At 42.8% G+C, this 26902-nt stretch overlaps 1 protein-coding gene across 2 annotated transcripts; it reads left to right on the plus strand.

Annotated features, from left to right (window-relative positions):
- Positions 1 to 2433: 2433 nt before the first annotated feature.
- Positions 2434 to 8235, plus strand: dnajc24 (DnaJ (Hsp40) homolog, subfamily C, member 24). 2 transcript variants are annotated; one of them, XR_005894050.1, is made up of 6 exons: positions 2434 to 2541; positions 3887 to 3990; positions 4325 to 4460; positions 6146 to 6214; positions 6603 to 8108; positions 8202 to 8235. XR_005894050.1 is itself a non-coding variant. In XM_041037488.1 (5 exons), the coding sequence occupies exons 2-5, from the start codon at positions 3889 to 3891 to the stop codon at positions 6824 to 6826; spliced, it is 531 nt and encodes a 176-aa protein (XP_040893422.1). In that variant the 5' UTR covers positions 2434 to 2541; positions 3887 to 3888; the 3' UTR covers positions 6827 to 8127. The 2 variants fall into 2 exon arrangements, 1 of the variants encoding a protein (XP_040893422.1); XM_041037488.1 differs by lacking the exon at positions 8202 to 8235 and having other exon boundaries at positions 6603 to 8127.
- The last annotated feature ends 18667 nt before the right edge of the window (positions 8236 to 26902 follow it).

Below are 26902 nucleotides of genomic sequence, written 5' to 3' on the forward strand. Positions count from 1 at the left end.
GTCATTGTGTCACCTCATCTCTTCTCTTCCCATTTCAATTAACAGATTGCTCCTGATCTGTATTGTCAGGGCAGATTTCCCAGCATGCGGTCCTGCGCTGCTCTTTCCTGGCTGCTATTTCTGAGGTTTGGCAGCAGAATTCAACACTATGATCATGGCCTCACACTGAAAGCCAAGATCACTGAATATATTCAGATTACACTGGATCATGTTTCCCAAACAACAACAATGGCCGCCATTGCTTGACCACTGTGGCATTAATGGATCATTAGTCTAACTGCTGTGTTCCTGCCAGGTTACTGCACCACTGTTTGGTTTTGGACCATTTTAGTATGAACAATGCTGATGAAATCTGACACCAATAACCACCACCAATGTGGCCTTAATACTAATGTTAACTTATGCCAGATGATGTGTAAACTTGATAATAATCAGTCTGTTTATCTGTGAACTAATTTACTGTCGGAAGATGAAGAGGATAGACTGTCATTTTTAATTCTTAATACAATCCTGTCATTGGTGATGTAGTGTTAAACAAAGAGCCGACAAGGTAATCAACAGAAATATAGAAATAGTAGCCATCAGTCTACACATAGTACCCTTTAATGCACATTAAAACTGTACGAGATTAAATGAAATAGTAAAAGATGAATTCCAGACATAGCATAACATAGCATGAGTAGAGTTTCAGGATTCATATGTGAGGCTCATGGTTTTGACTGCGTTCGAGATTTCAGTGGCATTCAGCTTATCCCAAAATATTTTCACTTTTACATGTGTGTTTAACTAAAAGCAAACCTTCATGCTAAAAATGACTTAATTCTGAAAGTGGCACATATATAGATTATTACTGTCACAGCATAGTTCTACAGTATATCCTAACAATAGCTGGGTTTTATTCACGTGATCATGATAACGCACGTAGGCGGAGCGATTTCACATGGAGGGCAGGAAGTAAGTTACACGTCAAAGCCAATGGAGGAAATATTAGCAGAGAGTCCGTATTGTACGGGTTTAGATCCCGTGTCGAGACGGAGATACACACAATTAATCAAACAATATGTTGGACGTGACCCGTACTTCATGAAGATGAGCGAGTTTTTCAACGGATGTTAAAGATTTGCCGACAATCGAGGCTGTTGAGATCACAGATAATCTCGTACTTCAGCAAATAAAAGGCTACAAAAGCCTGGAGGCATATAACTTTTTTTGTGAGCGGGTGGGTCCACAACCTTGGTACCAAACGGCTCCAAGACGATTATCGTTTGGTCTTCGTCAGGGTGAGTGTTTATTCTTCTACTGGTTATGTATAGCAAGCAGCTAGCAACAGCGGCTATAATGTCAACAAACACATCTTACAGTCAACGTCCCCTAAAACGCTAGGGCAGCCTAAAAAGTCCCAACGAAGTCCATATTAGACTACCGGCAACTTAATAATTATTACTATGTAAATGAGCATTAAGCGACAAGCTAATGATATAAACACAGCCACAAAAACCAAGTTAGCTAGCTAACATACCTTTGACGAACTGGTCACTGCAGACACGGGCATTAGCAGACTGCTCCTCCCGACCGCAGACGGAGGTTTAAGATCCACCTTTAACAGCGTTGTTCTGTAAGTTGTTTATATTCCTCTCCTTTGTGGGTGACTACTTTTGGTACCATATAATAGCTTTTTTTCTTTTTCTCTATTGGAACGATGTGAGCGCCGGTAAACTAAACACAAAACATAAGTATTTTTCCACACGGTAGATTCTCAGTGTGTCAGTCAGCTAACGGCTGAAACCGAATCTGAATTTAGCGCCCTCGCGCCGCTGCGTCGTGACGTCACGTGAAACCCACCTATTAGCTGTTGACAGTATACAGGTCAGTATACAGGTCACTAACAGGCGGACCACGGTCCGGGTCCGGACCAAGACGCCGTCCTATGCGGACCCAGACCTACAATCAATAAATTATCGATTATTCTACATCACGACGGGACGCTAATATTTTAACCAGCACAGCTTTTCTAGTCTTTACAGTATCTATTTAGCGGACCTTACAGACCAATTGCATGCGAGTTAAGCCATCCCACGTGACGCTGCTCAGCCAATCAAATTTGAGAGTGAAAGCGCGACTCTGAATACAGAGATGAGAGGTGAGTGACAGGTGGAGAGGGAAGTTAACGATACAGGGAGATGACATTTATAGACAAGTGAGCCGGAGACAGGAAGAGAAGACAGAGAGACAGCGAGAGAAGACAGAGAGGCGAGGAGCGGGAGACAGCGAGAGAAGACAGAGAGGCGAGGAGACAGGGAGAGACGATGGCCCTGACACCATTCCATCGTAAATCACTTATGTTTGCATTTTTATTTCCTTTTCCTTTGCTCTCTAACGATGGCGCTTTTATTGTTTAAAAATAAAAAAGACAGGAAGTTCTCGGTGTCGTCAGCGGAACTCAGTCGTGTCAGGCGGACCAGAAACACATGTTGTTTTCAGGGGGACTCATAACACGGTTGTACACTATGTCGTCTCTCAGCTGACAGCTTCATGTTTAAGGTATGTTCAGTGATTTACAGGCAGAGTACTACAGAAAAGAACTGAACAGAAAGACAGAACGAAATGTTGCTAACTAACATTAAAGGAGCACGTTTCCGGTTTCACGAACGTGAAACGTTGGCTCATACTTCCACACCGTTCATGTCGAGGGTGTATTTCGGTGTGGGTTAAAGCGTGGTGGACACACCGCTACAGTCTCACCAAACATCTGAAAGAGCCTGTTTAATTTTCACAGTTAGCCACGGTTTTTTTCTCCATAACAGAGTAGATAACGTTGCGAGTCGCATCTTCCTCAGTGAGATGATCCCCCGCTTCTGTCTGAACAGTCTGTAACGTGTGTATCATCACTACACTGTCAGTGGAGCTCTTTAAATTAGATCTGAGGGAAGAGAATCAGTGTTGATGAGAATCCATGACAAAAGAGGAACCTCCAGGTCAAAATAACCGGTTTTACCTATATTTGTCTAAGTGTTTCATGAATAAATAGGTTAGTGAGCCACCTTCTCTTTTATTTTGGGTGATATTTTCTGCATTTTGCTTTTTTTAAATAAATATTCTACTTATAGGAAGGGCTGCTACTATCAGTTATTTTAGTAATCTATTAAATGGTTAGTTATTTTCTTGATAAACTAGTTAATTGTTTGGTTTTTAAAATGTCAGAAAATGGTGAGAAACACGAATCACAATGTTCTAAAGCTCAGGGTGAAATGTCCGGGTGTCTTGTTTTGCTCAATCCAAAATCCAAGGATGTTCAATGTCATGTAAAATGTAATATGTAAATATTTAAAAAAAATATTTTTAAATAAAAGCAGTCAAAACAATAAATGGATGACATGAAATCATTTCTGATTAATTCCATTATATTTATATTCTTTCGTCGTCCAGCTGCACAGCACACACCTAGTGACGTAAATCAACAAAGATATTTCAGTTCATATGTTAACATCCCATCTTGAAAGATTTTCGTCCCTGTTCTATAGCCTGAGTGTCTTATTGAAAGTGTAAAGAGACGAGTGTTAGTATGGAAGTGTGGAGGAGGGTTTGGACAGGATCTCGACAGCCTGTCTCAGAATACAGAACGTAGAGTTCAGCTAACAGCAGCAGCAGATGTTTTGTCCACCTGACACATTGAAGAGACATAAAATGACCATGTGACGTTTGATGTGTTCATGAGATTTGTAGATTTCCTCAACTGTTCCTTCAGTTCTGAGCATTACAAACGCTGATGACTTCAGTGTGTTAAAGTATATGAAGTGGTCTTTAAGTTTTGGTACCTGATACTTATTATGTAAAACAGCAGTTGTTCTTGATGCAGCCTTCTGACGTCTGTGTTGTGTTGGAGCAGGGATGTGTGAGGCAGAGAAGAAGGACCTGTATGCTGTCCTGGGAGCCAGCCCCTCAGACTCAGCCCAGCAGCTCAAACACAGATACCAGCAGCTGGCCTTACAGGTAAACACACTACTGACACACTCAGTGTCAGCCTGAAGTAACACATACTGCTGCACAGTGCATGAGCATGCCCCTCTGTCTGTCTGTCTGTCTGTCTCCACGGCGCTTGGATTCATGAGACAAAAGCCACAGTCCAAACGAAGCCCAAGCACAGGCTGCACCTGACTGATGGAAAACATTTTTCTGTCTTTTGGTTTATTCAGGAACAGCTCCTGTTCTTCTTCAGTTACAGCATTTTGAGTATGAATTTCACTGTGTGTGTGTGTGTGTGTCTGTGTGTGTGTGTGTGTGTGTGTGTGTGTGTGTGTGTGTGTGTGTGTGTGTGTGTGTGCAGTACCACCCAGACCGTCTTAGAGGTGAGTGTTCTTCAGAGGCAGAGTCTGGTGTGAAGAAGTTTCTGGAAATTGATGCAGCCTGGAGGATCCTTAGAGACCAGAGCACCAGGAGACAGTATGACCTGCAGAGGAGAGGTAGGACTTCATCTTTCACTTCATTACTTCACCTAATAAAATACTGTTTTATTAATTGTTACAGAGCTAAATTTAACAGTTAGTCATGATACTGATTTTTGTGGGACATCACCCAGCCCTTGGATCTGATACATTATCAAGGTATAGCCTCAAACCTCAAACAGCCTTTTTCACACATGGGATAAATTATTCAACTTGTATATTAATGTTCGTTCAGACACCACAGATATTTGGGACCTGGTGCATGAGGAGGAGCAGAGTGAGTGGGAGACAGCAGTGAGTGTCTGTTGGTCTGTCTCAGGATTTTAAAACTTACCTTGCTGCTGAGGACAGAAGAGCCACAGACACAGACACGTAAGAGAGCGTAACGTTGGACATATTGGGTCACACACTGTTTGTGGGGCATAAATGAAAATGAAATTAGAAAGAGAGAGTGCTGCTCAGGTTATTAGTGTGGTCGTACCAGTGTTTGTCACCTGTGCATCAGTGTGAGGGGACAGTGGTGTTTGCAGGTGATGTGATCAGAGAAGAATCACCTTCTCTCTTTCACAGTGTTTCATAGTCTGTTAAAGTGATTTTACTTTCTCTGTGCATAAGAGATGAAGACTGAGATGAATTCATTACAGTGAAGATGAAACAGGAAGTACGTTTGTGTGTGTTTCTGTGTGTCTCACTTTGTGTTGCTCTGACAGCTTTGCATTCAGACTTGTGTGTTGCTGAAAGTGTTGCAGAAATGTTGCAGGCTGACTTAGTGAGTGAGACTGATGTTGTGACGTTTATGTGAATGTGACTCTGGTGCTTGTTCAGACGTGAGACTGGTGTTTACAGTGGATTCCAAAGGCAACATAGAGGGAAAAAAAACTCTTCACACAAACTTCTCCAACAATCCTCCCGTCCTCTCAAACGTGAAACTGTAGGCAGTAAGAGATGTTTGTTTTGTGTTGTCGTATGTGAGTAAATGCTTCCTGAAAGCTGCAGCCGCTCCCTCATCATTTATCCTGTTTTAAATTATCACTAGTTTAGCAGCAATTATTCCTCACACTAATTAAAACCCAAGCAAAGTTTAGCACTAATTATTCATGGTTCAAAGTCATTATCACTGTCAAAGTGTACAGCTTGATAATGACTGTTTCCTCAAGAGTGAACTGGAAAAAAATTAGAGTGTGTGAACCTCCATCTGTTCACCTGTCTATCCATCCCTTTGTCATCACTCTCTCTGTCAGTCCGTCCGTTTGTCGTGTTGTTGATGATCTTTGTTAAGTGATATTTAATGTAAAATGAATGAATCTAACAAAAGTGAATTGAACCTGTGATTTGTGTCGTCAGCGCCTGACTCGCTCTCACGTACACAGAAACAGTTAGAAAATGATAACTGAACTCACCACTTCATTCCACTCACTCCTTCTTAGCCCTTTTCCCAACCGCTGTACGTTACTGTCAGTGGAGCTCAGCTCTTCCTGCTGGTCTTTCACATTAAAAGCCTACCAGGACGGCTTTTCACATGAAAAGCCTGATGCACTTCCACTTTTTTGTAACTGTAACGCTCTGACCCGGTCCTGCCTGATCCAGACTCTGGACACAGACACAGAAATGTGAAGACACAATAGTGTTCACAGCAGATGTTGCGTAATTGTGCTCGCTTTTGCTTCTGCTGCTGTAGTAATGATGCATTAATGCTTCTCCAGCACAGGAACTGAAACAGGATTGGCCGGTAGATTCCACAGTCTATCTGGAGGACATGACCTGGGACCAGGGTAAGTACACACTGACACACACACACAGACACACACACACACAAAGTAACAGTAGATATCCAACAGCTGAATGCGTGATCACAGGTTTGAGTGTAAAAATCACCACTGTGTTCAGCTGCATGGTCTCTACTTATTACTACACTGCAACTAGACTAAGTAAGCTGCTTTATTTATTTAGTGATATTTGAACTATTGCGTTGTTCAGGTAATATTGGAGAGAAGGATTAAACTAACTGTGCAAAGTAAGATTCCTACAACAAACAGTTTTCTTCCATCTTGGTGTTAAAGTTTCTGTCATTATAACTCCTCTGCTACTATTAAAACTGACCTATGTTTGAACATACTTATATGTGACCTCCTGTGTGTAAATGTGATTGTGTTGTTTCAGATGAGTGTGTGTATACACACTGTTGTCGCTGTGGAGGAGCATTCATCATTTCAGAGGAGGAGGTGGAGGAGGAGACACAGAGGAGGCAGCAGGATGATGAAGAGGAGGAGACGGTGGAGGGACAGCACAGAGGAGTGGTCATCTGCTGTGATACATGCTCCCTCAGTGTGTACGTCACATGGTCACTACACAGAAAGACTCCAGCGTCAAAATGCCAAGAATAATACCTGCTCAGAAACCTTTCGCCTCTGACACTGAGGAGCAGATGTTTGTTCAACATGTCTCTTCTTGGAAGGCACCAAATGAACAAAGCATGTTGTGGGTTGGTGGACGTGGACAGTGTAAGAGTTGTCCTCTGTTGGATCTGACTCCCTGTGTTTGTACGGGGTAGTGAAGATGACTGATGCCTGACCATCCTTCCCTTTGGAAGCAGCAGCTTATCAGCAGCGAGTGCTGTTTGTATGTTCGGCTGCCTGGTACTATGGCAACAGGCAGCGCGGTTTCACCGCCGCTGCACAGTCAGTGTAAAGCTTATTGCTTTTTATACATGTTCTGTTTATGGTACAATGTCCCATAAAGCAAAATAAGAGCTCACGGTGTGAACCTGTGATACAAGTGCAGTTCATTTTTTTGAGAGTATACCTGTGAGGTTTTACTCAGGCAGAGTGAGGGGCGTCTGTAGACTCTGGGGTCCTCCCTACGTGTCTCAACCTGCCTGCTGGCTGGCGTGATGCTGCTTAGCATACCTGATGCTCATCAAGCACATCACTCACAGACACGCACAGCAGATAACCAGCAGCTAATCTGGTGTTAACATTTAAAGCAGATGTGGGAACATGGGTAATGTGTTCATACGGTGTCATTTGCAAAATTTGATATAGATGCTGAACAGATGATGCTAAACATTATGTGATTAACATTTATTAAAATTACACTAGCAGTACACTTTGTAGTACTGCATCCACAGAGCACACTGTCAGCATAAACATCTTTAATTTCACCCCAGATTCCAGAGGAAAAAATAACGTTCATCTGAATCAATCAGCAAGTCACCAACAGTGAAAACAGTGAACTAAGAAACATTTACAGTGATGAAGTAAAGAAGAACGAGTTCCTCTTTTTTTTCCTGGTGTTCCATCTGATTAAAAGCAAAAAAAGAGTAAAAAAGCAAATCATTTGTATAGTGAAACTATCCTATGACCCTGAAAAATTATCCTGTGACCTCCTACGGTCCTGACCCCCAGGTTTAGAACCGGTCCCCTAAATGACAGCGCTATTCTCCTCACAGCGGGGCTGCGACAGACACACAAAGGGATAAAGGCTGGTAATGACTCTGCTCCCTCTCTGGTCACTCAGCCTGCAAAGGTCACAGCTGACAGAGGCTCCAAGTGATGATCGTCTCTCATCTATTATCCCCCCTAATCCATCCATCCATCCATCCATCCATATCTGCCCTCTTCACAGAGAGGAGGTGAAGAAGAAGGGAGGAGGGCAGAGAAAGTTAAGGTGTGACAGAAAAGATGGAGGGAGGATGGGGCTGGGGTGGGGAGGGTTGTTCGATGTATTGTCTGAATTCTCCACTAATTATTTTCTCCACAGCATCATCAAAATCAGCAGCAGTGGTCAGCGGTGGAGGAGAGTTTCTACTGACGCACTGAGAGGAGAGGGGGTGGAGGGGTGGAGGGAGGGGTGGGGTGGGGTGACAGCTGATGTTTAAATGAGGGGTTGGTAGAATATTGATGTGACAGCCGCAGAGACGTGCTGGGATGTGCTGGGATACAAAATCACTTTCACCAACACACCACCTACAATTACAGCGCTTTAGATCACTTTCTACCAACCAGCCCTCAACAGCCCACCCCACCCCCACAGAACTCCACCCCACCCCCTCAGAACTCCACCCCAACCCCCCCAGAGCTCCACCCCCTGCCCTGTTCACGCACTGTAAAACCTTTCAGTGTGTTTAATTAAATCAACTCTTCTTTTGTCAATAACCCATTGTCTTTACTTAAAGGACAGTCCCAGTCCCCACCAACTTAAGTGTTATTTTTGTAGATTAGGCCCTTATGTCTGTCAGCAGTAGCAATAATGTTGATAGTAATGATATAAGTTAATTGCTGAGATCCGGGAACATGTTCTAAAGAAGTCTGACAGATCAAGAAAAACAAGCATTCAGACAATCAGACAGGTTGGAAAGTGTCCAGCTTCGCTCAACAGCTAAACTGGGAGGTAGAATCACTACTGAAACCGTCCATTCTGGGGACTATGGGGACTTCTTGTCCAAGTTGGCTTGGAGGCTGAGTTTCGGGGGTTCATCCTAAGGGGGCTGGAGCTTTCAATCATGTCACGTGATCTTCATCAAACGAGCCATCATGTGATGTAAGGCCTTGTGGTGTGATTGTTTTGTGGCTGCTGTCCTGATTTCAAACTCCAGAGTGGACCTTCAAGCTCTTTCTGTGCCCGTGTTTCCTTGGATTATTCAAAACAAATGAAAGCTGCAGAGTGTTGGAGTTTCTCCGTTGGCCGTTGCTCTTTCAAAATGAATTGCTGTGAACAGTTTGTGACACGTCATCAGGGTTGCGTTTACAGCCAGAGTTGCCAACTTAGCGCCTCTTCTTGATGTCTCAGAGGGGGACTATAAAGGAGTGGGACACAGGGTCCTCAGAGCGAACCTGGATGTGACCTCAGGGTCTCACCCAAGTTCTTCACCGTCTGAGCTTCCATCACCGGTGTTTTTATGGTGATGGACAGGTCTTGCCATGGACATCCTTTCCTCTGAGAGAACACATTCTCACCCCCGTGAGGCTGAGCTTTAGGTGGTGGTCTTCATTATAAGAGCCTTAGTTCACTTTCAACAAACATTTGTACAATGCCAGCTGACCGGCTAAAGTCAAACTGTGTCAGCCTGTTCTGAATGTCTGTTCTGGAAGGCAGGGTGAAAAGTGAAGAGGGGTTAAAAAAAGAAAGATTAGCACGTCAACAAATACACGAGCAGAACAACAAACCAAAACAACAATGAATTCCTTTTCTGTAGATGGGCATCTGTGTGAATGACATTCTGTAAGCCGTGTGCACCACAGAGTCCCCCACAGTCTGCTCCAGGTTCAGCCCCTTGGCTCGTTCATTCTCACAGCATAATGTAACCCAGTCCACTCCACTGCACTCCTTAAATTCAAAGTGTTTGCAGCTGAATGATTCAGGGGTTAACAGTAAAAAAAAAAAAAAAGGCTTCACACAACTCATTCAAGGTAAAATAAGTGAATGTCAAAGTCCCTGTGTTTTAGTCCCATGAGTGTTTTAGCTACACCCATTCAGGATGCACCTGCTGGTCAAGCATCATTGTGGGTCTGTTTGATTATAGACCATGCTTGCTTGGTGGTACATGAAGTGAGTGGTACTTTAATGCTAAACATAACCTATGATGATGTCATCCTAAATTGTTTTGCATTATTTATTGATTAAAATCAATAAATGCAGAACTTAGTTGGAAGCATATTGAGGCTTTCAGGAGGGGAAAATGACAAAAATATTAGAGAGTCATCAGCATAGCAGTGGTAGGAGAGGCAGAGGCAGTTCCTATACTAGCTCTGTACAATCACGTTATATTTCCACTATTTCTGTCATGCTTAGATTCATGTTTACTTCCAAATAAAGTTGGATAATCTTTCACTGTAAACAAACACGTCATTCAGCTTATTTTATGTTCAGGTACTTTGACTCAGGGAGCATCAATGCACTGTAAATTTGAAAAACTAATGAGCAAATAAAACAAACTATTAATAGTTGTTGTTCAGGCAGCCTGGTCACAAGTTCATGTTTTTTTGTTTTTTTTACAGTGTATCCTGTCCTTGTCCTCCAAAGCCCCTCCCCTCTCCATCCTACAATTAGAGCCCTTAGATCACTTTCTGTGTCTAACCCCCTACCTCTCCTCATCTCTCTTCCTCCTCTTCTTTCTCACTCTGACCGCCTGTAAATAGACCTATTTAGTTCCCTCTCTCTCTGCTGATGCCCACCTCAGTCTGTGTCTCTCTGCCTCTGTCTGTGTTTCTGTTTGGGTGGCTGACAGTGGTGTAAGGTTGATGGGGGGGTGGAGGTGTTGATGGATGTGCTGAATAACTGTCAGGATAATAACTGTGAAATGGTGGCATTGCCCTTTAATAACTGTCCCTGGAAGGCTGTGGTTTATGTGGATTACATACTGTGATGATATACTGTCATCTTTAAACCTCCTATCTAAAAAAAAAAAAAAAGCCATTAAGAATTATTCTTAATTACTGAATGTGTTCCAGTCCTTTCATAATTAAATATTAACAGTGCTTGTGGCTCTAAAGACATTTTCTTCTTGCTTTCTTTAATAAAGCTGCATGGACATACACAAATGAGCATAATTAAATTTTTACTTATTTCACCTTTGGCAAATCCATTTTTTTTCTTTGATATATCTAGAAATTTAATTCAGAGCATGAATGCTTTGGAAATAAATAAATGACCAGTCTGCAGAGCAAAAAACTGCAGAATAACTGCAGTGTTTTTTCAGTTTGCTTCAATCCTTGAATCCTTGTTTTGTCTTAATAATTTTACCAATCAGTCATTAAGCCAAAATAAGACTGTACAAATATGCTGTACATAAAACCCCACTAATCTTTGTACCACATTTTGGAAAAAAACTTAAAGTAAAATATGACAAACAGACACACGGACATGATCTTGAAACAGAAAGCAAACAGTCTTATCTAATCTAGGAGGGATTTTTCCTCCTGCACTGAAAGAAATGGATTTTGCTTTTGCCACATTTAATTGTATTTGCCCCTCAACATTTGAAACAGTATTGCTCATATGCCAACCCAATACCTATAATACTAAATTATTTTTTAAAAATGTCTTAATTTATAGCTTAATGATAACAAACCAGTCAGAATGTGTGTAATCTTTCTTTAGCCTCCAGAAAGCTGAGCTGTGAGGGCTCCTTGGAGCTGTAGCTGTAAACTGTACCTGTCCACCCTCCAGTTCAGTCAGTGTGACCAGCTGAGGGGGGGGGGGGGGCTCTGACTCTGTGCCACCCAGCAACCACCTTGTTAATAAGAGGCCATGTCCCATTGGGCGCTAACTAATTGGCTGTGGCAGGCAGGGCCTCGGAGACACTCAGACCTTATCAGCTCATTAGCATGTTGTTAGCTTGTTAATAGCTTCAAGCTTTTTTTTTTTTTTTTTAGCTCCTTAGCTTGATGAATGACCAGGAAAACAATAAGTGGACCTCTCAACCTGTTACTGTGTGCATGTGTGTGAGAGAGAGTCTGTTTTTATCAGCTTGTTAGCATGTGTTAGCATGTGGCCTTATAGGACTTCACTGCTGTGAGACCTGTGGGACAGTGTACCTTGTCATGCTTAATCTCACTCAACCTGTACAAACAGGTGTATAAAGTCTTAAAAATAAAATAAAAAAAAAACCTACAATCAGCGGAAAAGACACTAGCATGTTGCATTCTGGGAAACGTAGCAGCTTTATTGAAGTTTGACCCATTCTAGTGACCGAATTCAGTAGAAACCAGCTCTAATGGAACCAGTATCCAGTGTATTGTGTTTGTGGAAAGCGGTGCTGCTGTTATTCTGTGAGCACCACAAATGGAATTCACTGCTCAGCTCAGACAGATGGCTCAAAAATAAAACAACAGGTACCTTTAAAAGTAATGAGAATATTTTGGTAATGTGACTTGTAACCAACCATTTAGAGCTACATGTAAAAATGCTTTCCTGCAGTGTTAGGCTTGGGGCCTCTCTCTCTCTCTCTCTCTCTCTCTCTCTCTCTCTCTCTCTCTCTCTACCCCCTGATTGTCAGAGCCTCATTCCAGATGTTTATATCCAGATGTTAAATAAAATTTAATTTGACATGACCTGGCTTTCTGCTGGCCATGCTTAGAGTCTCAGCGAGGCTAAAAATTTAAAGTTTGTCCTGAGAGGGGCGCTAGAGGAGAAGTCATTGTGTTATTAAAATCTAAGGTCCGTCTGTCTAAAATCATGAATGTACTCACATTCACATTTCACAGACACTGTTCTGGCAGAAGTCAGTAGCTGAAAGTTGAAAGTTGAAATTTGAACCTGTTGGTAGCGTTAAAGAGAAAGTTGACGTGGTCATCCATGGCTCTGTTGCATTATAAATTAAAAAAAAAGAAAGAAAACCCCTGAGGTTTTGGACTGGGGGTGTCCAGAGAGAGGACTGCCCACTGAATGGAGCAGAATAGAATAGAGAGCAGTGTGTCCTGGCCGGTGCTAAGCTGCTTCAGTCCAGGTTAAGCGTGAGTAATCTGTGTTGGCTCACAGGCCCCCAATAGGCCCTGGACCCCCACTCCCTGCTCTGTTCTCTCTGCTTAATCTGCCCCTCACTACCTGCCCCCCCGCCCCCCTCTTCTGCCCTGCCCGGCTCTCTGCCCTCACCTCCCGCCACACTATTGTCTCTGTATTATCAGTGAGAGCCACCGAGGCTGCACAGACGAGGCTGCACAGGCTCAGAGAACACTTTCATTCTCATTAACAGAGTCTGTTTAGGACAAAAGCAAGTTTGTATGTAAGATAAGCTTCTGGCTGTTAGTTTGCATATTATCTTAAGAGCTCTTTAAAACACAGCTGTAATTTAATTATCATTTCTTATGCATAAGCTGTTGAGGTGTTTATTCTCGTGTCAGATCATCATCAAAAAACAAAACAAAACAAAAACCTCTGAGGTCCATTGTTTCCAAAAATCTACCAAGAACACAACTGTGAGCCACACTGTTGTACTGGAACACACACACACACTCGGTCCTGTTCACATCATCCTGCTGCTACACATTCTCATCATAGCACCAAATATTGATTAATGCTCAGCTGAAAATGGTCCTTTAAAAAGTGAAACTACATATTTCTGAGAGGTTTATGTGTTCAGTGATGTTTGAGTGTACTCTGAGGTGTGTCAGTACACCGTGACATCAGCGCTGGGTGTGGCCACAGGTATTCTCTGTCAGACTTGAGTAGCCATGAATGAAGATGAAATCAGCCATGTTACAGGCTCAGACTACACAGAAAGGCAGTCCTCACATATGTACATTTCATTTCCCTGCTGAAGTGCTGCACAGTGTTAAAAGAGCAGGAAGAAGAAAGAGAGGAGAGAGAGAGATGAAATGAGTCCGTCATCACGTGTCGAGCAGCGGTGTGGACGGCTGGAGGCCTCCCTTCAGTCAGGGCACACAGAATTCTCCTCTGACATTCAAACGGGTACAGAAGCTTTGACAGGAGCAGCTTTTCAGACGTGACCCGATGACAGAGAGTGAATGTTCTGTCATTAGCTGCTCTTCTTCTACATGTGCTGTCATAATGAAGTGAAGCACAAGAGGACAGCACACCTGTCAGCCGCTGCTCCTCCGTCTCCACAGGACCGGAGACACGATGAAAAGAGCAGTGAAAGATCTGTCAGAGGAGAGATGTCTTTATCTGTCTTCCTCAGTCTTCAGTCTTTTCATGTTTTTCACCATTGTTATTTTTTAAACTCCTTCACTCAGTTTGTTCTCACCTAGTTCTGTGTGTCTTAGAATTAATGAAATATTTGATTTCGTTGTGTTTGATTAACAATTAATGTCTTTAGCGTGGCCAGAACCTCAGAGATGAGGTGACCGCTCTGAGGATCTGGTCTGGTTTGACACTGGGAGACCGTCCCACGGACTGTGTGTGTCTCTTGTCAGAGGCTGATGGACAGATGGGACAGAGGCAGAGAAAAATGGATGAAATCAATTCTGCCTCAGTAACAGTTTGTGTAAATGTGTGAATTCTCTCAATACATGACAATTGTGTCAGCACTCCTCCTGTTTCAGTCCCCTCCACACACGTCTCTGTCTCTGTCTCTTGTCATCATTTGTTGGATGAGTTGCTCTGAGTAGAATTTTAACCAGAATCTCAGCTCTGGGTCTGTTGTGCTGACTCAGCCGGGCTGTGTAAATGTGCAGGAGTGGTCGACACAAAGACACTGTTTACACTCAGCTTCATTTCCTAACTCTCTGCTCAGTGGCTCAGCATAATCACTTGTTGTGGAAATCACTCAACACTTCACATCCTCATAGAGTGTGTGTGTGTGTGTGTGTGTGTGTGTGTGTGTGTGTGGTTTACTACAGAGTGTGTTTGTCCACACTAATTCACTACACAGACTGAAGTCAGAGATAACTGCTGCTCCACTGACTGCACACTGTGCTCTTCACATGTTCACATTGTTTCTGTGTAAACTACTACACACACAATGAAAAGGTTCACTCTGGTGAGTCTGTTGTAAAGAGGAGAGAAGGCCTGAGTGGCTCCTTAGGGCCCCCTTCACTGACCAGGGGCCTCATCATGTCTATTCAAATCCAAACAGACAGTTCAGAAGGAAATAAAATAAACACTATATGAAAAAGTCAGTAACTGCTCCTGGTGTCCATGTTACACTGCAGTTTTAGGATTGTAACAGCACAATTTAGGATTCAAGGACTGAAAGTTTTATTTGTGACATTTTGGTGAACTGTATTATAAAGTGTTACCTAAACTTCTCTGATAGATAAAACTGAAAAGCATCCAAACTAACCTGCTTAGAGCTTTTTCTTTTTTTTTTTTTCTTAAAAAAAAAATACGTGCAGCAGGTCAAACTCTGTCTGAGAGGTGAGGTGAACATTCACACTGTGAATCATCAGGATAAAACTCAACTCAAGATCTTTTTAATATTTTTTTCTCCTCTTCAGTAAGATATAGTGAAGCCATTACCACTGACAAGATAATGATAATGATGATCGTATGTGTGTGTGCGCGCGTGTGTGTAGCTTGGTGACACCACTGGGGGGAACTGTTATGACATGCCTGTTGCTATAGAAACCCAAGGGTGGGGGTGTCTGTCAGGAACCATTTCTACTCCCTCTGGGGAATACACTCACATATACACAACACTTGTTTTCCATTGTGTGTGTGTGTGTGTGTGTGTGGTGTGTGTGTGTGTGTGTGTGTGTGTGTGTGTGTGTGTTCGCCAGGCTGAAACAGTCTCTTGGGTTCTCTTTGTGTGTCAGTTTGGTCCCCAGGGGCCAAAAGGAAAACAACTGTACTTGCCAGCTAAATGATGACAAACACTGTCTGAGAGACTGATTGTGTGTGTGTGTGTGTGTGTGTGTGTGTGTGTGTGTGTGTGTGTGTGTGTGTGTGTGTGTGTGTGCGTGTGTGTGTGTGTGTGGGACAGAGAGAGAGAAACCTATTTCAGCAGCTGGACTCGTGCCAGTCCTCTTCATTATTCATTATCAGTGTTTCCTCTGGAGAGCCAATTTCCAAAAGTTCTGAAAAATCTAAAGTGGTTTGATCAGCTACTGTGTAAAACAACAGAACAACTGGTCTGAGCTCCTCAGGTTATGTTCTACACGTTACTGACGTTAAACACGGGTCATACGTGAAACTTCGACCCTTAACACAGAGCAGACCTCTGGTCATAAGTCACGTCTCTGTGTGCATTCCTGAATTTTATTTTATAAATACATTTTATAAATAAATAATTTGTTCGTGGCCCTGTGGATGGCGGCGTCAGCCCGTTGGTGGGTCGGTCTATTGCTTCGGTCCACACTGACAAAAGCTACAGGACGGATTCAGATGAATGTTTGTACAGACGTCCATGGTCTACAGAGGACGACTCCGAGTGACACTGATGATTCTCTAAGTTTTACTCTAGCGCCACCACCAGGTTGATGTTTTTGGCTTTTACTAAAATATCTCGACCCCTATTTTATGGACTGCCCATAAAAATTTGGATATCAACAAATCCTCCAACTTAACCGCCCATCGCCTGTCCCTGCTCTCTGATACGACCCGCAGCAGGTGTACCACACCTTCATCACCCCTGTGACAATAATACGACCGGTAGAAGAGTTTAGAGTTTAGGTTTTAGGTAGAAAAGCTATTTTTGATGTGTTTGATGTGTTTGTGGTTTGCGTGCAGGAACTTGTTTCTGGAAAGCTGTGGCCTCTAAAGCTTTTAAGCTACTTGTTGCTCAGATACTGTGCTTTTTATTCTGTTACATTTGCTGCTAATGCTTTCATCCTTTCACATGAGAACATTTTTATGGAGTGTTTATACAGAACAATATACAGTACGTTTTCTAAAATAAAGGATCTAAATATTTGTTCCACAATCCCCAGTTTCTGTAAATGTAATTTGTCAACCCTATAATTTTGCAGTGGAGGCAGAAATCTCAGAGGCAGACATCTCCAACCCTGACAAATAAAACCCAAACTATCTCCATGAATAGAAGAATGGGTAGTTTGTGTAGTTTTTTTTTGCAGTTTCTTGCAGTGTTTCCTGCTGCAGGGTCTATAATTAATTCTCCACTTCACAAGCAATGTGTGGTCAAAATTTTCCTTTCACAGATACGTCAGAGAGACCAGGCACAACCTGAGTAATTATCACCAATCGCATGAGGTCCTCAGGTTACAGCGGTCCTGTGTGAGGAGGCTTTATTGAGACACTTGATCGGCTGAGGCCCCGGCGCAGCCTTTTGTTGGGGGTCAGTCTTTTAAGTATCCAGGGTGGGCTGGACGTCTTCATCACCTCTCTGCATCTAGCTGTCTATTGTACTCAGGTCTTGTATTCAGTGAAAGCCTCTTACTGGACCTCCCTCCCTCACTTTAGCCAGTTAAGGTTAGCCACAGTCAGCACAGCAGTTGTATTGGATTGCTCCATGCGCTCTACAGTTGTTTATTGTTTGGCTTCCATACAGCCAGCAAGCAGCCAAAGCCTCTTATGCTGCCAAAGGAGCCTTTGAGTACAAGTACCTAATGGGTGACTGCCCTCTCTTCACACGGCTCTCACATCAGTAAAGCCTCTTATTAGAGCTCCTCTTCAGCTTCAGCTCACGACGGGCACATTAACTGAACTGCTCATTTAGCATCAATACCTGTTCAAATGTATTGATGACAGTTTTTTTTTAAATGTGTTTGCAGAGATGTGTCATATGTGATAAATGTGAAACATTACCTGTTAGTAGGATACATCCAGTGTTTGACTGCAAGTGAAATTTAAACAGGTCAATTCCAAACATGGTCACAGAATTAACTCTGTTATGATTTAAAGAATGACACAGTCCTAATCTAACTTTAGCAATGTTTGGATCATTGTTCTGTTTCATTTTCAGTTATCATCCATGGTCTTCACTGGGATTTGTTCAGGGGTTTTTGCTGCTAATCACAGAGAGCTACAGTATATAACAGTAATCAGTCAACCAAGCATCATGTTTGTTAAAGGGCTCTTCAGCCATCATACCTGTTTTGTCTCTCTGTTGTCACCGCAGCTCCATCCGTCCACCACCCCACTGCCACCACCAAGCCCCTGTCTGTGGTCCCTGAGGGGGACTCTCTGTCTCTTGGCTGTGAGTTCTAAGGTTCCTTCACAGTTCCTGCTCACAATCTAGTTATTTCATCCACGTCTGTTGTTTTTAGTCTTTACTGACTCCTGTTATTCCACATCCAGATGTTTTTGATCTATTTGCTCAGTCTATGATACATTTTTTTGTGCCGCATTTAAAATCCTCATCTGAAGCTAAGCGCAGTCCTTACCTTGCATATTTTCAAATATCTACTTTATTAGTGAAGATTCTGAATTTTGAAAATCTTTTACAAAATGTCCTATAAAAAACAGTTTATCTGTAAACACTGATGACTGATGTGTTGATTGACCTTGGCCCACTTCTGCCCCCCCCCGATACTGAAAGCAGTGTCACCAAACGTTCCCCGTGCGGCACCAGTCCATGCTTTGTTAATCTTTCTCTGCCTGTCTTTTTCTCCTGCTCCATGTGTAACACGTAGTTCCTGCAGTTCCAAAAATTTCCAAGGATTTGGTGATTTTTAATCTTTATTGCACCTCCTCTCCTCCAGGATAAATCCCCTCCATTTTGTTAATGAAGTCTCCATCACAGTAATGAAGCCTTAAGTGTAATTGTGGCATTTCTGACTGACTCTCTCTCTCTCTCTCTCTCTCTCTTTCTGTGTGTGTGTGTGTGTGTGCATGTGCATATGTTGTCCAAATAAATACCTATTTATACACTCTTTTATTTATCCTGTTTATCCCTGGAAGGTTTGAGTTCTGTATTTAAGTGCCAGTGGCTGCAGACGTATCAGTAGCCCACACATGTGCCTGCTTTTGGAACTGCTTTGTCATCTCAGTTGCTGCTTGTGAGATACAGCAGTGCATTTTCAACACACAGGCCGCAAGACTTTTATTTGGGTTGAACAGTTAAAATATACATGATCCGGTTGATTCACCGACATCTGACACAGCATTTGATTTATCTATCAAAATAACTTGTGCACTGGTCAGTGTTTCAGGTGAATGCCATTGGTACAACTCCTCAGTTGTCACCATGAACCAGCTAATCCCAAGATTCTCTTCAGTGATGCAGTCAGACATCTTTACCTTTTGGAGCTCTGCCTGTAGAGGAATCCAAATTTTAAAAATAATTTCAATAACTTTAATATGTCAGCTGATATTATGCTTCAGAGGAATCTGTTCATTTCACACATACATCTGTTTGAATTTATTCTGAAAGGACTTCTGGACCTTTTTGGATTCTTGTTTAGTTTCTTAAATTTTGTTAGTAGTTTTGTTTTATTTTGAAATCATATCCCTTGTGTATCTTGTCTTGTTCTACTTCCTGTCTTTGTCTGTTTCCCGCCATTTGTGATCGTCTGCCCCGCCCTAATTGGTGTCACCTGTTGCCCATTGCCTTGTGTATTTAAGCCTTGTTGTTTCCCCTGGGTCCTGGTCAGTTCTTCTGTGTCCGTACCTGAGTCTGCACCTTTGTCTTTACCTGTGTTGGTTCCCCATGTGTGCTTCTGTGTTGCCTCCTCTGCCTCGTCTAGTCCCTGTGTTTGTGTACCTGTGCCTTGCGCTTTGCCCCTCATGAACTTACCCTGGTTTCCTTTGTTTTCCAGTAAGGACTTTTGTATTTTCATTTAGTTCGTTTTTTTTTTTTTTTTTTTTTTTTTACTGAGTCTGTTTCTCCTGTGTGGATGATTTTTAGTTATTTTAGTTTTGTTCCCTGGCCCTGGACTCTTCCAGTGATTTTGGTTTATTAAAAGGCTTTTAGTTTACTCATCACCTGTCTTTGGGGTTTTTGCATTTGGGTCCTCTCTTCCCTCATGTTCCTGGCTGCCTCGGTCATGACACTGGAACCCTCTTGCTGTGCCGCCCTATTATATAATATAATATAATATAAAGGTCCAGGTGGAAATAAATGATGGAAATACAGCAGCAATATGTATTCGTCGTGTTGAGAGTCGTGATGAGTGTGTCATGTAGAGCTGATGTATGAAATACGCGGTAACAAGGTTAAAGACACGGCCTTTTCCTTTAAACGAGTTTTACCTGTCAGTCACAAGCTTTGTCAGAGTGTTTATTCTTCTATTCAGAGCTCAGGAGGGGACAGTAAACACTGGCACACGTTATTTGGGGTAAATGTTGATCCAAGGCAATGTTGGTCATTCTAAAACCTCCAGAGCCGACCAACATACTTCAGTTAGCAGCGCTGACAAGCATTCAGTTTGTTAAGTCAGCGTTAAGCTCCCGTCGTTATGAGTCAAGCTGAACTCTTGACTGAGCATCCCGACTGGAATTCTCTCCATTCTGTCACTCATGCATCCACAGCAGCAACAAACCGAGGGCTTCAGGTAGTGAATCCGAGCTGCTGAATGGCCTCACAGACCTGCTCTGTGGCTGCATTTAGATCTGCTGCAGCTGCATTGAGATGTACTGAGCCGTATTAAGACGCAGGCGCGGAGCATTGAAGCCACATTGAGAAGCACTGAGGTTGAATTGAGATGTTTTGAGCCATATTTAAATTGTACTGAAGCCGTATTGAAGCTGCATTGAGATGTATCAGAGCACAGCTAATTGAAGCTGAGCAGCAGAGAATGTCGTGCTTTGTAGCCGGACGGGATTGTCCATGCTGCAGCAGCACGGCATTGTGGTCTAAAGGGATCCTCCATGCTATTGTGGCGTAAGGAGATTGTTCACAGTGGAAGGTAAGAAAAGGAGAAAAGCCACGAAGAGAAGGAGCACTCGAGCTGCCAGAGGTGATGTAAGTCTGCTCGGCTGTGTGTTGTCTGTCTGAGCTCTCTGTCCCAATAGGAGGGCCAGGCTCAGATTAACTGTGTCCAGTGTGTGGCCCAGTGCGGCCTCGCTGTGTGATGTGTGGCCCGGCCAGCCTCTCTATTTGATACGTGGATCAGTTTGACCTCCACATTTGATGTGCAGAGCAGCCTAACCTTTTTTTTTTTTTTTTTTTGTCCTGAAGAAAAGCTCCTAATACTGAGAGCAAAGGCTTTTACAAGGCTCCGCTCAGCAGAGCTCTGCTCGGTGCTCACACTGAATGGCCATTTGGTTATCTCTCCATTAGGCAGTCTGACATTTCATCAGGTGTTTCTGTCTCTTTATTAGAAGGAATATTTGGTTTTCCTCCAGTCATTATTCATTTCTGATGTTTACAGTAACATTTACTAAAAAACAGAGAATGTTACAGCTTTCTTTCTGCTAATGAACAATTTTCAGGAAACACATATACTGCTAAGACCAAATAAAGGTGGGACAGTATGCTGCTTAAAGTCTTTAGAATAAGAATGAATATGAAAAGTATAGCCAGTGTAACTGTTAACAAGCTGATCCTAAATGAGCTGCTGTGAAGAATATAACAATGGATCTGTGAGGGACAAGAGACCAGCACTGAAAGACACAGTGGACATGAGGGATCCTGTCAGTGTATTAACCTTATTTGCAGGACACATGGTTGGAAATGTATCTGTGTACTTTGGCCCGTTAAAGTGAAGCAGAGCTGATTCCTGTGTTTACTCTGTGTCGCTAAAGCTCACACGTACATGACTAAAAAAAAAAATACCTGCATTTGTACAAGATATATACATCCAGATCTCCAGTGAGTTCAAATAGGACAGAGAAAATAGAAGAAGCTGAGGTCGTAGAGAAAACGGTAACCCATGGTAACCCACAGTAACCCACGGTAACCCGCGGTAACCTGTAGATGGGGCCTTGCACACAAAGAGAATCGCAGTAAGCTGAAAATTCTTTTCCCTGTTTTAGATGAGCGTGGTCTCCCCAGACACCTGCTTCCTGTTGAACCGATGTCCACACGTGACCTGAAACCGGTCTGAAAATGTCAGATTCCACATGTTTTTATATGTGCGTAACATGTATGTGACGTGTGGCACATGTGCGAGGAAAATTCAATTATCTTGACTCAGTAAATATTATGGAGGAGCAGGGAGAACACTCAGCCTTGAAGAGTGTCAGCCGAGTGAAATGGTTTTATTTATTTCACTGTGAGGAGCTAAGAGGAGGGAGAGTGAATGAGTGAATAATTGCTTTGATAGGATTCCTCCATTGATTAAATAAGTCTCCATTGACAGCTGACAAGCTTCCATTGTGGTCACAACCCGCAGGTCTTTTATTTAGTTGTTATCAGAGGCTGCAGGACAGCAGCTCTCATCGCAATAAGAGTTTATTTATGAAGGCCTGTGTGTGCAGGGGTCTCTGTGGGGACAGAAAACAAACCTCCCACTGCTTGAAATAAAGATGTCAAAGTGAATCAGACACTGAGCTGATTCCCATCTGCTCTGAGTGCTTTCATTTCAGTTCGCCTTTATCTATCAGTCTGTCCACGCCGTCCGTCCGTCTCTTTATTTGTCTGCAGAAAGGCAGAATGCTTCCCTGTCACAATACCATCCTGCTGTGATTACCATGCAAATGTATTTCATTAGGATGTAAATGATCAACATAATGATGATTTTTAATTAGAATGTAAATGATGATTATTTGTATGAAGATATCAGCAGCTGTGGGAGAGGACTGTGACAGCGAGCTGTTGTCTCTCTGACTGACTGACTGACTGACTGACTGGATGGATGGATGGATGGATGGATGGATGGATGGATGGATGAAGGGATGGATGGATGGATGGATGGATGGCTGCTCTTTCATTCATCTACTGACAACATTCTGTTCTTCCCTCCCCAACACACACACACACAACCATTCACATTTCTAATTATTGCATTTTAGCAATGAACAATAAAAGAAGTGAATACAGTTGGATTTAAACTGAATTACTTGTTATCAGTTACTTTACATGTATGTGCCTATGTAAATGTACCTGACCCTGCAATATGACTGATCACGACATGTACTGTTCTTCTTTCTTTTTGAACTTCATGTGTTCCTACTCTAACTGAGCACACAGTCAAATGTCAGACTGACTTTATGAACGTCCCATCCAGCTCTTGAGTCAGGTCCTGTTTGTCTCTTTTCCTTGATACCAGTTTATTTTGTTTCCTGTTTTACTTTGAAATCACTAACCCCCTTGTTTCTGTTGTAGATTCACTTCCTGTCCTCTTTCGTTTTCCGCCTTTGTGATTACCTGTCCTGTCCCTAATGTGTTGCACCTGTGTGTAACTGTCTTCCCGCCTCCTAGTGTATTTAAGTCTCGTCCTCCCCTTTGTTCTCTGCGTGATCGTCTTTGTCTGTAGAGTCAAGCGTTCCAGCATTTGTTCCTTGTGTTGCTCCTTGTTCTCACCTGGTTTGTTCTCCTTGTGGTTTTTGTGCAGGAGTTGTACCTTTGAGTCCCTTTCTGAGCCCCCCCCCTCACAATGAATAGTATTAATAGTAATTAAAAGCCAAACATCCTGCTAAGTGGCATTAGCGCATATCATGGATGTAGGAGGTTGGAATCAGTGTGACATTTATCAGTGAAGGCAGATGAACACAAGCAGTTTGTGTTTTGAATGAATTCAGTTACTGACTCGTGCAGATGAAATGAAGCCTCATTGGAAACATCCATTCAGTCAAGCTCGTGGAACTGTTTAGGTTCAGACAGGAACCTTCTCCCTCACCTCGTCTTTCTCTGCTGTTTCCTCTTCCTAGTGTGTGTCGTTTGTCTTTGTATGTTCTGCCTGAGTGTTTGTGTGTGTGTGTGTGTTTCTTGTGTTGGTCTGAACACAGCACGGGGACGTCTTGTTTTTCCGCCAACTCACCTGCACACCTGCTGTGGATCTTGTCATCACTCCACCTTCTTCCTGTGATTTAAATGCATTTCATGTTTACTAGTCACATATAAACCAGTTAAAATGAACCTTTGAGAAAAAGAACTATGATGAAATAAATTTTGTACCAAATGATAATATAGAGAACAGATGAGGGGGCAAATGAGCTGATTACTTTGCAGAATTGCTCCTGATTATTAAAACAGCTTCTCTTGTCCAGACGTTGGTTTTGCTGCTCGACCTGTTGCACTGTTATTAATTCAAAGCATCTTGGATTCTGTCACGTTCTGTCTCAGACCAGAAAGTTCTGGTAATGAAGTTAAACCTGAACCTGTAAATGAGAATGGGATGATTTTACTGTTTGTCCTGTGATCACTGTGACACAGCTGTGGTTCACGTCAAACATCTGAATGGGTGTTTGGCAGTTTGATGTGATCTCAGTGACTTTGACCTTGGACTGATTGTTGGTTTGAGTGTTTGTGAATTTGCTGATCTCCTGAGATTTTCACACACAACAGTTTAACTCAGAATGGAGCCAGAAACAAAAACCATCCAGTGAAGCAGCAGCTCTGAGGATGGAAACACCTTGTTGATGTGAGAGGTCAAAGGTCAAAGGCCAAATGAATTTCCATCTCATATATTATAATGAATACATCTCACAAATCCAGCTGAAAGAGGAGAGGTGTGGATGCAGCGAGAGAAGCTGAACGCTGCGTTAAAAAGCCTCGGGAACGCTGCAGGGGTGTCCTGCATTACCTTACACACACACACACACACACACACACACACACTCACACACACACTCACACGCACACACACACACACTCACACACACACTCACACACTCACACGCACACACACACACAATCTCGTTATGACCAGAATAACCTAATGATCTTGTCATCACTCTTGTTTCTGTGATGGAAGGTAGGAAGCCATCATTGATCACTCTCCAAATGCTCTTTGATGATTAGAGTTCCCATAATGCTGTTTGATGCAGACAGTAATTGATAGGTGCCTACATGATGTGGATTGTGTGAGATGTAATGGAATGAAACTTTTCAAAGTGGAGCTGCAGGTCATCTGTCTTGGATCCCCTCTCTCTTTCTCTCCGTGACAGCCGTCAGCTCTTCTTTCTCTCTCTCTTTTTTCCAGTCTTTTGTTAGGTAAATGAGGAGATGTTGACCCCATTCTCATTTTGCAGCCACCCGCTGGCCGATGGAAGACAGAAAGAAATGACGGGCTGAATGAATGAATGAAACAGAGGGAGAGAGCCGATGAATAGTTTTTTTTTTCTTTTCAACAATGCCTCACTTCTGCATTTGCAGTGTATGAAATTTGTGTGTGTGTGTGTGTGTGTGTGTGTGTGTGTGTGTGTGTGTGTGTGTGTGCTAATGTTGCAATATTCTCAGTATTCTGAACTCCAGCTGCTGGTTCATTGCCAGTTTCCGTCTCCAGCCTCGGAGAGACCAAACCTAACTGCACACAATTCTTATCGACTGGTGAAGTTGGAAATCTGAACTTTTTTTTGAGAGAATGCAGAGCTTGATTTATTCACCATGGTGGAGCTGCCGGGAGGTGATCAGGGTGGACGGTGTTGTCTGCACAGTGCAGATTCTGGAGTCCAGGGTTTGCATCCTGACTCCTGTCTGTGGTCACGTTTAAGCAACAAACGCAGTCTGGTGAAGGTCAGGGAAAGATTGTGCTTTTGTTTAAATGTTAACAAACACATTACGTCTCAGGTCACTGTAGAAATGATCTATATTAAAGCAGAAAATCTTTCCTGCATGTCTCCAGTCATGTGCTGGGCTGGCTCACTGTCTGCTGTTCTGAGTGACTGTCACCCAGCCTGACACTCCTCTGAGCCAATCAGGCCACCGGAAATTCTCCGAGCATGCCTGATGGCCTTTGCAGGCAAACTGCAACTGATTCTCCAAGTGTGTGGATATTTTATGGAGGGATGAGCACCATTCTTTCCAAAGTCAGTGCCACATTTGGTATTTTGAGGATTTTGCTGAAGGACAACACACCAGTGTTGATCACATTCACTCTTACCACATCCCAGCCACCAAGTTTTTGAGCTGGATTTATACATGGTGTCTGAGAAGGTCACAGCATACAGTTCATATTATTTTCAGTAAATGAAATGGAAGAATTCACATTTGTTTAATGAATAATAATAAAGAAATAAATCATAATTATTATAATATAATAATACAAATGTAATGAGAAATATAATTGAAATAACTTTATTATGGAAACCCTCCCAGACCACTGGAGAAGACAAATACTTTACACATTAGAAACAGATTTACACAGTCTAATGTTCACTTTTCATCAGCTAGCAAAGTGTTGGTTCAGTTTTACGTCTGTCAACCGTCTGTCTGCTGCTGAATCTGTGGACACTGGAGCTTTGGAGTTAAAACAAACTGAGACCCCCCCCCCCCCCCTCCCAAAGACAGACAGAGTTTTCAGTCCATGCCAGTTAGCAGATCACAACCAGGTTAGGGTTTTTACAATACCAAACACAAATCACCAGAGTCCACATTCTGAAATTCTGTACACATTTCAGGCCAGGGCTTTTGGAATCTGCCGATCAAACAAATTCACAGCAGACTATTAATTTCAAGTTTCATGAAGTTCTTCCCTTTACGTTTCAGTCAACATCTGTTTTTGCTACAAATACACCAACGTGATATAAATTAGGAACTGAAGTAGAGGTAATGTGCCTTCCCACTGAATATCCAAATGGACACTGAGCAGTTTATTCCCGTCTGGAGTCTATGTCTGCCAAAGGACGGTCCACCTTCCCGAGCTTCCTGAGTGCAGCTCAGGCTCGAGCTTTTCATTCTGTGCTGGTGTCAGAGTGTCCTCACCAGCCAGACTTCGAGTGGTAGCAGATGGAGGTGATGAGGAGAGAGGACTCCCTAAGACCTTTGATCCAGCTACAGTGATATGAAAATCCTTCAATTGGAAAAGTACTGGAGCTCCTTCTGTCCTGCTCGTCTCCTGAATTTGGTTTGAATGTTTTCTTGCAAGCTTTAATGAGTCATTTCTTCATGATCGTTTGCTGCGGTGCAGTCTGTCTCAGTCAGTGAAACAATGACAGGTCCTTTTTGACATTCAAGCTGTGACGTGGGGATGAGACACACTTTGATGTCCCATACAGTCTTCGTTGCTGCAGTCGCTGCTGATGGTTGCTGCAGGCACGGACGATTGCAGCCAGAAATTACA

The sequence above is a fragment of the Toxotes jaculatrix genome, chromosome 5 (assembly GCF_017976425.1).
Source record: "Toxotes jaculatrix isolate fToxJac2 chromosome 5, fToxJac2.pri, whole genome shotgun sequence".
Taxonomy (NCBI): domain Eukaryota; kingdom Metazoa; phylum Chordata; class Actinopteri; family Toxotidae; genus Toxotes; species Toxotes jaculatrix.

Coding starts and splice junctions, on each gene's coding strand:
- dnajc24 (XM_041037488.1), top strand. CDS start 3,889: ATGTGTGAGGCAGAGAAGAAGGACCTGTATGCTGTCCTGGGAGCCAGC. Junction 3,991..4,324: donor ACCAGCAGCTGGCCTTACAG/GTAAACACACTA, acceptor GTGTGTGTGCAG/TACCACCCAGACCGTCTTAG. Junction 4,461..6,145: donor GTATGACCTGCAGAGGAGAG/GTAGGACTTCAT, acceptor ATGCTTCTCCAG/CACAGGAACTGAAACAGGAT.